The sequence below is a fragment of the Didymosphaeria variabile genome (genome assembly GCF_027946475.1).
Source record: "Didymosphaeria variabile strain IMI 356815 chromosome Unknown scaffold_6, whole genome shotgun sequence".
Taxonomy (NCBI): Eukaryota; Fungi; Ascomycota; class Dothideomycetes; order Pleosporales; family Didymosphaeriaceae; genus Didymosphaeria; species Didymosphaeria variabile.
Window position 1 is genome coordinate 2,995,022 of NW_026611625.1, and position 13,911 is coordinate 3,008,932.

At 54.1% G+C, this 13,911-nt stretch overlaps 1 protein-coding gene across 1 annotated transcript; it reads right to left on the reverse strand.

The window, feature by feature from the left end:
• Positions 1-6,436: 6,436 nt before the first annotated feature.
• On the reverse strand, positions 6,437-7,779 carry SKS1 (Serine/threonine protein kinase; the record flags this gene model as incomplete). The annotated part of the gene is made up of 2 exons (XM_056217654.1): positions 6,437-7,140; positions 7,191-7,779. 2 exons carry the CDS (start codon positions 7,777-7,779, stop codon positions 6,437-6,439), a joined length of 1,293 nt encoding a protein of 430 aa, XP_056069210.1.
• Between the last annotated feature and the right edge of the window lie 6,132 nt (positions 7,780-13,911).

Sequence of the window (13,911 nt, forward strand, 5' to 3'; positions counted from 1 at the left end):
GGTGAAAATTGATAGCTGAGCGTGGAAGTGCTGTTGCGATGTGTGATGAAGTGGATGAAGCGATGAAGCAGAACTAAGGAAAGGAAAAGTAGTGTTTGAAGAGCTTATATTTATATCTACTCAGCGTACAAGAGCCGATATTGTGCTGAACAGACAATAGGAGGACCGTCTCGATATTTTGTCACAATAGCAAACATGAAGGTTGAGGCGGTCAATAAGTGAACAATAGCAAACGTTATGATAAACGCGTAAGGTGAAGAACGTGCGTTACATTCACCTCAGAAAAGGCCTTCTCACACCCGCTTCTCTCCTCTTCTGAGCAAAATATAAGATGCCGGTATGATACTTAGAGCGATCACAATACCTCCCATACAATATGACACATACGGTAGACTAGAAAGAAGTCTGACGAAAGAGTGATTTGTAATAAATAAGAATGCAAAGCCTGTGGCACCGACGGGAGAAATAAGGAGTAACAAGGGCGAAAGGAAGATGCGCAGTGGTTGGCCAAGGGCAGCCCAGCAGCGACGAGTGATGACTCGATGTATGTATTATAACGGTGTAAGAAGTAGCAAATGTGAGTGCGTCCTCGTATCTCATGGGTCTTGATCCGGAGAAGTACTGGTCCGTTGGTCTCGGAAGGTTCATCCTGCCTCTGACCATGTCGATGACACTTCCTGCGGCTGTCGCTACCTCCAGAGAATGCCCATGGAGGCCTATGAAATATGCCAGGAGTAATGCGGTGCTGTTATCGAGATACGGCGAGGATGCACGAAACTCCGTTGCAATCTGTAACAGCGAAGACATGCCTGCCGTCCAGCGGAAGGAGCTGTCGAGGTCAATAGCGTTCTGCTTGATCGCGCCTTCCTTCTACCGTTCCCGCGCAACTTCAAGCCAGCATCTGTGACACCAGCCTACCTACCTTCGATTGAATGCTTAATGGAGTCACAGAACACATCCATGTAATAGAGGTCCGACGAAGCCGTGTCTTCGTCGTTGTCACGGGGATCAGAGCGAATGAGGAAAACAAGACAACAGGAAAGCAATAAGCGACAGAGTGCGCGTGACGGTGAGAAGAGCTTGAGGAAGCTTCGATCAAGGGCGCAGAAGCTGGAAGGATCGACCGCGATATATGCGTCATGTATGTGGTATGCATGGTGTGAAGTGGAGAGTGGTAGTAATAGTGGTCTCGAGCCGACATAACAGAGTCGCGTTATCGAATCCCGTCTACCATCATCATGGTAACAATTTTTTCGATCGAATGCTTCAAAGGTAGCTGTGACCTCGCACCATATGGCCGCCGCTATCTCCTGTCATAACGCCCTTGGTAGAGGAAATACCTGTCGCTCTTTCGACGATATTCGACCTATTTTCGCCGAAACAACGTGCCAGATCTTGCGATGCGATTGTTTCGCGATGATTCTGAGTCTAGTGGAAGACTGAACTTCAGCCGAGTAGTATCTCCGAATGGTTCGCCGTCAACCATGTGCAGCCAGGACCGGACTAGAAAAACGTCTCTTATCAAAGCTTAGTGTTCTAGAGTTGGAATAACCTTTATCGAAAGGCTGAAGTTGCGGTAGATGTTGTTCAAAGACAAACATAGTCTGCTGGAGGACGGCTTGACTGCGAACTCGGCCACTTGCTCATTCCCTGGTGACTCATATCCAGCGCCGATGTAAGGAGAAAGTGTCAAATGACCTCTCAATCGCGTTGAGCTTGCATATATGCGTTGTGTGTGATGTGGTCACAAAGGGGAATTGGGTTTACGGGATGGCGGTGAGGAGTGGCAACAGATGCCTTCTTATGTTCCACAGAGCTTAGCGCTACCTCAAGCTGTCACTGCGGCACGAAGTAAGTACATGCATTCGTAGAGGCTAGAACGACTCAATTAGAACAGCCCGCAGAGCGGACACGGTGGCGACAGCAGCTTGAGCTAGCTGCCTCGTGGCAATGTGGTATTAACGCGGGGAAGAGAACGTCTATGCTGTGGTACGCGTGATGCGCTGGCACAGCATCGCGAATACTCGAGAGAGCAAAGGGTTTGGTTGGTTTCAAATTCTCCGATGCCTGTGTGGGTCCGGGGAGTGCCTGTGGGACAAACGCTTCCGCGATATTCAACAGGGGTCGGAATCGTGGGAGGCTGTCTTGCTCGGTAATAGATAGAATGGGCACGTATGCCGCCAGAGGTATACAACAGACGCGTTATAAGCTCATTGTAGTGAAGATCTGGTGGCAGTGTTGACTGTAGAGGAAGAGGTATTCATCACATTCTCAGCTGTGCGATAAGAATAGAGGCCATGTTCAGCACGAGAATCGCGGGCTGTTACAGTGTTAGTCAAACAGCCGTTCTTCCTTGCACTTGGTGCGTTGCGGTCTGCAAGACCGGTAGCGGAAGAACAATGCAGCCACCCAGCAGATGTTCGGGTCGACAGTATTAGCTGTCCCAACTTCCGAATTTACTGAGCTGCAGGCCCGAACCAAAGTTTGCCTCGCAGGCAGATCGCGTTTCTCGTAACTCCACACCCGTTGCTCGCTTTGCGTTCGGAGGCTCCTGTTGGCTCCGGAAGGGACACAGATAGGCTGTAGCCGCATGCCCAGGTGCCGAGGATTCATTTGGTGGAGATGTGACACGAACACAAGTGACTAGCCCCAGCACCAGCGCTTGTGAGGGAGAAAGCGAGGAAGAAAGGGATAGCAAGGGCCGGTGAAGAACGTTGTGTTTGTGTCGCTAAGTCATACGCGGCATCGCTGCTTCCGTATCCATGGATGTCACTAGACCACGTGCCACCGCGAATCTTGCCTGAGATCCTGCACCTTTGCGTACCTAACCGCCGTTACGCTGACAGTTCATGTGTACAGTTGCGTTTGAGAGGATACACCGTTGCTTCCTGCGTACTTGTCAGACTCAGCACAACAACTCAGTCTTGTTGTATGCTGTCTTGGGCTAGGGAACCGAAGGCAACGACTCTGGTGTACTCTCGGAGGTAACATACTGCAAATAGAAGGTTCCTCCGCGATGTTGAAACATTGCAGAGACTGTTCAACATGTTTTTGCTCACTCTAACACAAGCAATCTTGACTTGACCGCGATAAGCACCCTGCCGAGATCAGAGATCTCCTCCGAGAGCTGCAACGCACCGGGCCAGTCGATTACATCCTTGGGTCGGCCACAGAGACGGGTAGCCGCTGGAGCTGACAGTCGGTACCTCGTGGAGATGCAAGGGTGAGAGAAGCAAACTGGAGTAACGTGACACAGAAGGCTGGCCAGAGTACACGGTTGCTTGCTGTGGAGTCCCAAAGCTGGAGATGCTGCAGTGCTACTCGGGTCGACAGCTGTAGCCGAAGAACCCTGAGATTGGGGGTATAGCTAACGTTGGAGAAGGCGTGGGGAAGGCACGAACAGATAGTGCAACGACCCGACGAAGTCGTGCCATGTTCCGCCAACGACCAAAGGTGCGCCATATTGATCGAGCAGTGCGACCAAGCGACACATCAAGGCCATCGGCGACACTTCCGTGACACGGTGGTGTTGTTGATCGGCTTTCGAAACGATGACGGGGAAGCTCGCGGTGGTAAATGCAGACAACATCAGCTAACGCGTGTCTATGGAAGGTCGGCTTGGAACGCGTCTCGCCGTCTAATTCATGGTTCGATGGCTGAGCCTAGATCTTACAGTGAGCTGGCTGTAGTGCATACATCAAAGCTTGGCTTTGAGGTTTGGAAACCCGTCTTGTACGAACAAAGAAGGAACATGCGAGATGGTCACTACGCATCCTGCCACAGCCTGGGTCAACTGGCATTGTGCCAGAACCTGCTAACTCGGTAACAATGCGGAAGCAAGAAGCCTTCATCAGGCATCTCTCGGGACTTTTGCTAAAAGCAAAGCATCGGTATGTGGGTCAGAAACGAAAGGTAGTATGCGCCCCGGCAGAGTACAGCCACAGAGGTGTAGTAGCACAGGTAACAGCCACAATAAGCTGCAGTGAATTTTTGTCCCAATCGCTCGGGTATGCACCTGCTGTCCTCACTCGTCAAAATGGCTGCGCATGAACATGTGCTCTGATGCAGACTTCCCAAACTCCGCCTGATCACACAATTGAAAGACACAATCTGGATTTCGCGTGGCTGAACAAAGTTGTTGACCGGGCATCAAGGCTGCAGTTCGCCCATCGGAAAAATATAGCATGGCAGACGATGGCGTGATTTGCACTTGGCTTTCCTGTCGCAATCAGCCTAGAAGTAAGAGAATTCTTCGTAAGGCTCGAAGGTTCGAACGCTTTTCCGTAGCTTCCCCTGAACGATAATGCGATTGTTGGATAGTTAGTTACCGCGTAGGGTAAGTGGAACCGTTATTGAGGTCACGGATATTGCTCCAGCCACGCCAACACAGGACTACATGGCGGTCAGCTTAGGATTGGCAGCACCCAGCGAATGGAGACGGATCATCGGACATGGGCAATATATTCCATGCAGCGCGAAACCAGGTAGCAGCTACAATCAGATGATGGAGGTCGCCACTTGCGGATAGCCGAGCGCTCAGGAAGCTTCTGAATCGAGCGCGATCAAGTTTAGAATCCCGCGGCGGTGGATCGGCTGCGACGTGATAGGGGACGGTTAGATGAGGGAATTATTGTTGTGGTGAGAAGCAGGTCGTGATGCTTGCCACCAACGCGAGACAATGCAGGCTTGGCCGAAGTCATAGGCTGCACGCCATCTCGTCAAGGCGTGCGCCTTCAGCGAAGGTGTTACACGGTGTACGGGGCTGTTTTCGTACCTATGCGCCCGCGGAGTGAGTGGGATTTGCTTTTTGGTGATGATGGCTCGCCAGATCGCTAGGGAATCGATGCCGCCAAACGCTCTGCTACACACAACGGTGCATCGTGATTTCCGGTGACGCCCCCGGTACGCACTTTGGCCTATCGTTGCGAGACAAAGCTGAGATACAGTTGTGGTTGAATGTTCAGCCGCGGGACGACACAAGTGCTCAATTAGTGGATGGCTGAGACGCGGGACGGCTTGGTGCCTGGGTCGTTGCTCATCATGGATGATCGTGATCTCAACAATGTGAGATGTTTCCAGTGATGGTGTTGAGAATACAGACTCCCTTGCGATTGCCTTGCAGCAAATACATGGAACCCAGCCCAATTCAATATCCAATCCTCCAGCGTGCATGGGGGCTGCATCTTGGGGCATTGGCATCCCCAACGCCACGCTCAGCCTCTCCGCCAAACTCACACGCGGTGGCATGCAAAGCCGCAGCAAGACATGGAGTCTCGATCGAGCATCTCATCATTAATCTGCCGTCCGCGCTCCATCTATCTGCTGAGCACGCCGGACTGGCTAGCTGCGTGTGGTCTAGCAGGCACCTGTAAGGCGGACGCAGACCCAGCGGCCGGCTCAATCCTGCCCATGCCAGCAAACGTCGCTGTCAAATCAGTCTACTGCACGCTACACCCTCACTTTGCGCACTTGCAAACCTTCGGGCCTCGCAGCGCGTGCCATTCGCTCGCTGACGACAGTGCGCAAACGTCGCATGCGCGAAGCGTGTACGCCCGGGCCCAGCCCTCCGCCCAGCCAACTCTATACGGGTGGGGGTGCATGGATAGTGGTTGGCTGCTTCACTCACGCACAGGTAGAACGGCCGTTTTCAGACAGCTGCGTTTTCCCAAGGACGCGAGACAAGGGTCCTGCAGTGGTGCGCTGCCTTGTGTCACCGACTTTACGACATAGGCGTTGTGCATCTTCGTACCAAGATAGGCAAAGCGGAATGGCAACAGGTGAGATTTCGGACCAGAGGGTGAGCAATCATCACGTCGTATTCACCGTAAAGCACAACGAAAATGCATGTTCGCCTTCGGCAGATGCAACATTTTGCTGCATCGCCCTAATGTCTCGTTGTTATTGTTGAACTTGCCGCTGGGCTCGATGTCTCCGTCCATATTTTCAGGACCACTACCGTACATTGTTGAGCCAAAAGGTGATTAACCCGCTCTGGTATCTTTGTAGAACAAAAGGAAAAAGCAAGTGATCGTAAACGACCAAGGAACCTTCATAGGTATCCAGGGTCCATCGTAGAAATAGCAGCTCCATGAAATGCAACAAAGACTGTCTCTCCTCCGAAGAATCGTTGTCTCGTGCAACGACAGAACCGCGCAAATATCCACACATGGAGACGAGCCGTCTAGGCTTCGCCCTCCCAAAAAGTTAAAAAGCGTAGTACATGTTCTAGTCCGAGGCTTTCCGGTCCTGAAGGGAAATAATGTTGGATCCTTTGCCTGGTAGGTCTGATGCGGAAGGTCTATTTTGTGAAAACGCCGGGAATCCTGATCCGCACTGACACCATAAAGTAACAATAGTCGCTGCAGAATATCATCTCGTCATGATTTTTGAACGTGAAGGAAATATTGACACATCGTGAATGTGGAAGCCGCGCCGTCTAGTAAACATGTACCGGAGCCATCATTGGTGGCTGGAACGACACATGCTTAACGAGGTTGGCTGCCTGGAAGAAGGGATGGAACCATCCACTGGCGGGGGGAGGAGAAACGTATGTAGATTGACGGACAGACGGCTTCTGAGCCGGGTGGATGTGGGTGAACGAGGAAGTCGAGGAGGCGGACGAAGCTGATGAGCAAGTAGAGAAGACAGATTCGTTGTCCGAGTTGGAGCTTCCCGAAGAGATGGAATGTTGAGGAGAGGGAAGCTCCCAGACCGGTGGGGAGTAGACCGGTCCAGGAAGACCAGCCGCAGGAGGTACGGCGTGATAGTAGGAAGCCTCCTGGGCATAGTCCACAGGAGTGAAAGGCGGGGAAGCCATTGGCGTAGGAGCTGCAGACTTGGTTGCAGTGAACCTAGGGCATCGCATGATCAACTCACGGAGCTCGGGGATGGTGATCCTCTTGACCGGGTTGAACTCGAAAATGCGCCTCATGATGGAATCCAGCTCTGGGGAGATGGGGAGAATGGACCTCAGGAACTTGGGATCCTTCATGTAGGCGCGGAAAGTGCTGTCCTCGTACGAGGCGCGCTTCCATGGGTTGCGTCCACATGTCAAGTTCACAAGGATCACACCGAGGCTCCACACATCGTTGGGTGCTGATGCATAGCAGGAGTAGGCCTTGGGCGCAGCTGTCTGGCATTCTGCCAAGAATTAGCACGTGACTCGAGCTCGGACCACACAAAAAACTTACCAGGCGACATGTAGAAAGTCGAGCCGCATCCGAAATCAGACGTAATGTGGTCGTTGGTGGCCAGTCCAAAATCGGCGAGCTTGCAGGTCATTCCGTTGTCAGTCACCAAAACGTTCTCCGGCTTTAAATCCCTGTGGTAGATTCCAATGGAGTGGCAGTATTCAACGGCATCCAAGATCTGGAGGAAGGCCCTCTTGGCAAGTGCATCGTTACCAACATACTTTCCGTGCTCGGTGATGTTTGAGAACAAGTCGCCCTCTGGGCAGTACTCGATGACAACGTATGTGCAGTCAGGGGCGTCCATGATCTTTACCAAGGAGACAACATTGGGATGAGCACTGGCCTGGTGGTGGAGTTGGATTTCCCTCTGCTGGAACTTTCGTTGCCGGGGCTCCAAGCCAAGCTTGTTGAGAGCCTTTACGGCATAGGGAATGTTGGTTTGGATGTCCACGGCAGTGTAGACGACTCCATAAGCACCTACTCCGAGGATACCGGTCAGTTGCAGTCTTCCGGCAAGAATCTGGCCTAGGCGGTCTTCGGGCGCACAAAATCCATTGAGGGTTGGAGACGCGGGAGGGGTCGGCAACATGGTCTGGTAAAGGGTGGTTGTGAAGAGTCCTCGATGGTCCACTGAAGGCCTCAAGGACGGGATAAGTACTTCCTGGGAGAAGGGGCAGACTATGACTGTGACAGGGTCGATGAGTCCAGGTGAGGTCCCGTGACGGAAGCGTTGAGAAAGAGACGGCAACAGATTAGAAAGACAGAGATCCCATGGATGTCCGGCAGTGAGGCTGTAGGGAGAGTCGAGTTGATTTGGTGTGCAGTATGTGTTGTTGATGGTAAGGAGCGTGCTCGCAGTAGGGATGGGGAGGATGTATATGAGGATTGGGTGAGGCGGGATATGATGTATGCTGTAGAGCACGGCTGGGCACCAGTGTGATAAAGGCTCGTGTGTGGGCGGCCCCTGCAGGCTATTGGGCGGCGGTGGAGGCCCCGGTTTTCTGTAAATATAGGGAAGGATGGGCCTAGCAAGGGGCGCTATGACGAAGACGGGAGGGCAGACAGGCCGCCCGCGGTCGATGGGCGGAGGATGCAGTGAATGGCAGTGATGGGCTAGAGGCCACGGCGTGGGTGCGGCTAGCGCAGAGTGGGCCCACCGCTGCAACCGTGCATCTGCACGCCTCGAGCAGGGAGGCGAACGCGAGGGCGCGCTGGGCCATGCCCGCTGCGGAAAGGCGCGTGCAACAACAAAGCAACAAAGCCGTCCGCTGATTCATGCCACCCACCCGCTGCGTGCCCCGGCGCTGCACCGCTCCGCTGCTCGCCGGGCGGCTGTGTTTGCAGCAGCCAATCGAGCGTTTCGCGCCGTCAGCACCGGTCGCATGCATCCTGGCAGAGACACGGTGACACTGCGAGTGGCGACGCCCCAGGAGCGCGCTGCAGCAGGCTCTGCTGGGTCTCGAGGCGCCGGTGGAGAGGCCACCTGGCGCGGCGAATCGCCGCCCGCGGCCCCAGCCTTCGCGGCCCTGATGACAGCCCATGCAGAGCCTGCAGGCTTACGACGTCTGTGGTCTCGTACAGACATGACGAAACCAGCCGCAACGCCTGCGGCACTGCTCCGACTGTCATGCTCTGCTCGACCTGCTGCTGCCTGAACCCGCTGCTGGTGGTCACGTTTCCGGTTTCGCCCTGGTGGAGCACACCCACCCTGCCCTTTGTCCGTGGCGCTCCCCAGCCAGGCCCTGCCTCGTCGACGGTTGGCCGTGACATGCTGCGCTGCGCTTGGAGCTTCCCCAGTGCTTCGATCGCTGTCCGTCCCACTTCTCATTGGCGCGTCGATATATTGACAATCTTGCTGCCACAGCCATGACTAACGGCCCTGCGAGTAGCTGGCCGGCCACTGACCACGCCACGCCACGTAGAATTTTCGACAGAGTTTCGCAGCCGCCCAATCGCAGCGCCGACAATCTCTGCAGCCTGCCAATCACGCCGCCCGTCTCTGACTCACGGCCTCTGCCAGACGAGGCTTGTTGCACAGATCCTGTGACCGTCACAGTCAGTCATGGCCTGCTCTCACCACCTCGCAGGCGAACCGCTCGCGAGATGGAAAGGGGCGCGGATCCAAATAGGCTGCCTCTGAGATCGAGCAAGGGCATTTTACCGGCGCATCCTCATTTCTTCGTATCCACGCCCGTTGGATTCGTAGCCATCTGCGCTTGTCCTCAACTGACAAATCTGGCCGGGGGCCGAGCCAGAGAATGCCACCCGCTCACATGGAAGACGAGGTGCCAGCACGAGGGTGGCAGCTGCAGGTTTTTCTTTTTCATCGCTCACGCATGCCGCCGGCATCCGTGCAAGACTTCGCTTCCCGTCTCCAACCTGGAGCGGGAGTTCTGTGAGCACAGGGCCCGCTGATCATGTCCGAGCGAGATTGCACTCCTGCACATCTCGTCACGCCCATGGTACCTGCCATACCGTCCCGGACTTTGCCTTCGTCCCCAGGACGCGGCTACGGATATGGTTGTGAGCCGCTGCACATGTCAATAAACAGTTGCTGGAGGACATGCCTCTTTTAGAGTCGCTGTGAATAGATCTGTTTGTCGACGACCGAACGTAGCCCCTGAGTCCCTCGTCCTCCGTCCTCCACTGATGCCAATATTGGACGTCTTGGAGCAGTGAGGCCAAATCAATACTGCGCGCTTCTGTATGCCGACGTTGAGGGTCCACCAAACCAGTGGATCACGACCAATGCTTCACGGTTATCGCGCGACGGGCTCCTTTGCCTGCATCTCCGTTGCAGAACCGGACCCTTCAAACGCATGGCTCCGTAGTAAAGAGTACGTACTCGGAGTGTCTCAGCCAAAGTGTCAGGTCGCTCACCGCTGCTTGAGGACGTCTGCTAGTGCTAAGTGAGGTAAAGCGGACCCGCCAAGGCTCTTGTCATGTGACCATCGAACACTACCGACAGCTTATCGATTTGATGAGATTCTAGTCCCTCCGCCCCGCCACTGGAGGACTTTCACCATCTGCACGTCTTCAATGCTAACGAGCGCTACGTGCGTAGTATACCGCGCGCCTGCAGGGACTGTCTCCAATCGAGACTGGCGTGCCGCCGTCCGGCCCGATGACCTTTGAGATTCCGCAACGTGGCTGTCGCGAGTGAATTTGCTGAGGCATTACCAGTGACGCCGTCGCCTTGACGATCTCTCTCCCGCAGCGCAGGGCTTCACAGAGACCCACCAGCCTCCGGTCAAGGGATCCAGGCCTCGTCTAGAATCCTCGTGTTGGCAAGTGATGGACCTATGACCACACGGCACCGCTGTGTTGCGTCGAGACGATCTCGATACTGAACATCACTGATCGTTGGTCTCCCTTGTCGTTCACTGCCAGGGTGAGTGGCCGACCAGCGACATGCCATCCCTTGCTCAACATGGCTCTGCATCATCCCAGTGATTGGCGAGCGACAGCCCGCGCGGCCAGTACATCCAAGACATGATCTCCAGGCATGGGCGTTTCGTTGCTGTGGTTCCGCAAACATTCTATTCTCGCTGTTCATGCTTTGGATGCACCGAGCATGGGTTCGCACTTTCTGAAAGCGACTTGTTGTCCGGTGTTACCCATATTGATCCCGGGAGCCATCAGCGAACAACAACCTCAAAACCAGCCATCGTAATCAGCGCGCGGGTACGGAATATCTTTCGGGCAGGTAGTGCTGATGAGCGCGTGCGAGGTAAAGTGCTTACGACCAACGGTTGTGGATTGGTCTTCGACTAGGCAACGGCGATCGACCAATGACGAAAGAGCCTTGCGTTTCATCCAGCCGGAGGAGGCTGAGGTCAGACCTTTAACTTGGAAGGAAGCACCAACAAAGTCTTGCCTGTCTGATTTGTCCGATCACCCGCAAAAGATCGCCATATCGTACGTAGTATTACGAGTACGATACATTGCGCTGCGACGACTAGTATTCTGTGTCTCTTGACTGACATGCTCACTGCATGCCAATCCTCAATGATGCTGCCTATCTCTTGGAGGGTGTCTAAGCACATGCAAGCCACGATAATCTTTGGTTGGTTCACCATCTTGCTAAAGGATCCCAATCATACACGTATAGACAATTTGCACATGATGACTCTAGATCATATGAGCGCGCTGGGAACGTGCTCACCATCTAACAACTGGACCGTGATGAGATGCACTCAGATAAACATGCGACCACCGTCCCGGGTTGACAACTTTGTCGGAACGCTTGAGCGTTTGAGCGTCCGCTTAGTGCACCGTAGCTCCCTTTGATTCTATCGAATATCATGGGCGTTTGCGCGTCGCCCTGCAGAATGCAGAGCGTCATACCAAGCTTCTCGACTACACCTGCCCACTGTTCAATGTAAGCTACCGGTAGCGAAACGGCCACCGTTGGGTGAACCAATGGAAGGTTTCCGGGAACCACTGGACCTTTACCAAGATTCAGCGGCTTCGAGCAGCTGTAGACTACGATGCCGTCGAGACTGTACGTGCCTCGTGGTTGAACCCGCTAAGCTTTGAACCAGACCGTTGCTCCATCACGACAGTTGCAACTGTAGCCGAGTTATCAGCTCAAGAGTTGCGTGGAGCACGGTCCCTCTACCTTCACCATGTACACTACCGAGCGCTCGTGCTGGGAGCCTACAATGATAGCTCTTCCGCGACGTCCTCCAGGATCCATAACGGCTGGGAAATGCATGGGACAAGAGTGCCGTAGGCGGTCCCCCAGGTCCTTCAGAGCACGATCTTGTTGTTCGGGCACCGCGAAGCTGCACGCACCTTGAAGGCTTCACTTGCGAGTTGCTATTGTAGTACACGGGCAATTTACTCACTGGCCCCGTAACCGCTAACCGTGCACCCCAATCGGTCGAGGAGTACACTTTAGGACTTGCAATTACGCCCGAAGCAGCACCTCTACTATCAGTTCGGCGACTGCGAAGTCACTAATCTTACTTCCGCTCGCACGTAACAGTCCTACGTCCTCTGCAGGGCTGTGTGACCCGCAATTCGGGCAGCGAAGGATTCAGCGTCAGCCATCGCTGTTTATACGGCCTCCAGTGGTACCCGCCTTGCAGCATCCTTCCTCCGAACACCTTCCTCATGATGCAATCATCAACGCCTCAGGATGCGGCGCGCTCAAGCACCTTTGGGGTCCAAGTTCTGGCCTACACCGCGGTTCACGCACGCCGACCCTCCCAATAATTTCCTCGGGTGGTTAGACGTGGAACATAGCCACGAGCCGCCAGTTTTCTACTATCGTCGTCGAAGCCGCTGCGCCGGGACAAGGCGCGCCCCGACTGAAGACGTGAAACGCAGGCGTGAGGCGCAGGTTCTCATCATGCGCGCAATCTACCATTCCCAGCTGACGAAGAAGCTCGAAATCTGAGTCGCAAATAACATATCCCACATCATCGTGAGCATCATCTCCACCCGATGGAACGAAGTTTCGCCCGAGATCCAACAATACTCAATCCGTACGCGCCTCCACCAACCTTGTCGTAGACGCTCTCCTCCCAGATTAGGCCAAACGATGCATCAGACTCTGTGGAGAACTTGCATGCATCTGATAGACCGATGAGATGGACGTAAGATGCTTCGACAAGGTGGTGCATTGCATACGCGATGAACTGCGCCGTACCGTGTCAAGACGCAATCAGCACGTTGTTGCGATCGTTTAGATCCTCGGCACAGCTTGATCTGAAGGATGTAGGCTTCCAGGATGGCAGGCCTCGAATAGCATCCGAGCGACCTCTGTTCTGACCGTGCATGCCGCAGCTGTGGGGTGTTGCTCTCGTGCGTGCGAGGAGCGTGCGGCGTGAGGTCATCTGCTTGAAACACCAACGCACAACTGGAAATAGTAGGGAATGCAGAGACGCACGGAGAAGTGTAAATGGTCTTTCTTGATCTAATTACGGAGCTGGTGACATTTTGTCTTAATTAGAAGATGTTGCGCGAGACACTACCAGAGGTACGGTATCGTTGTTGATGGGCGCTTTCGGAACCATCACTTACCGTGCTATTTTCGTGTGGATGTGAACAACGTGCATCTTCAACCGCACTGCTCCTATTCTGGTACCCTTCCACTGTGTCTTCCAGCGACAACCATGTTCTGAGCACAATAACTGCCGTTGTCAATCATTTGGAACAGTGCCAACGCATCAGTGATCTACAGAAGCCCAAAACCCTTGCGGTGTTTTATCGGTGGTGCTGAAAACCTTCTCGCAGGATCCCATGTCTTCCGAAATCCAAATTACCTATTGCGGACACCGCGGAGCGCGCATGACGCCTCAAGTCTCCGTCGCTACAGTGGACTTCTGAGTATCGTACTGGACCTTTCACCGAACAATCCACCGGACAAGAGTTTCCACACCGGAAATTCCACCAGTGACCTTCTTCATCGAGTTGCCAGTGTGAACGAGCCAACGTTCATCTTACCCTTGCTGCACTATGAACCACAGCTTCCACATCACCACACAACAACACGTGTACCTCTAAGCCATCCTCCAGCGCTCCGGACACCATGAGCACTCTTTACTGGGCTCAAGCAACGCCGACCCTACGTTCACGAGCTCTCTCCCATCCGGAAAGGTGCCATGTCCGCTGGTCACGGCCATCTCATTACAGATTCTATCCATACAATCTTCATCAAGCACTAAGAACAGTTTAGAGAACGTTTCCCTGCGTCCGCTCGACGTGAACCATT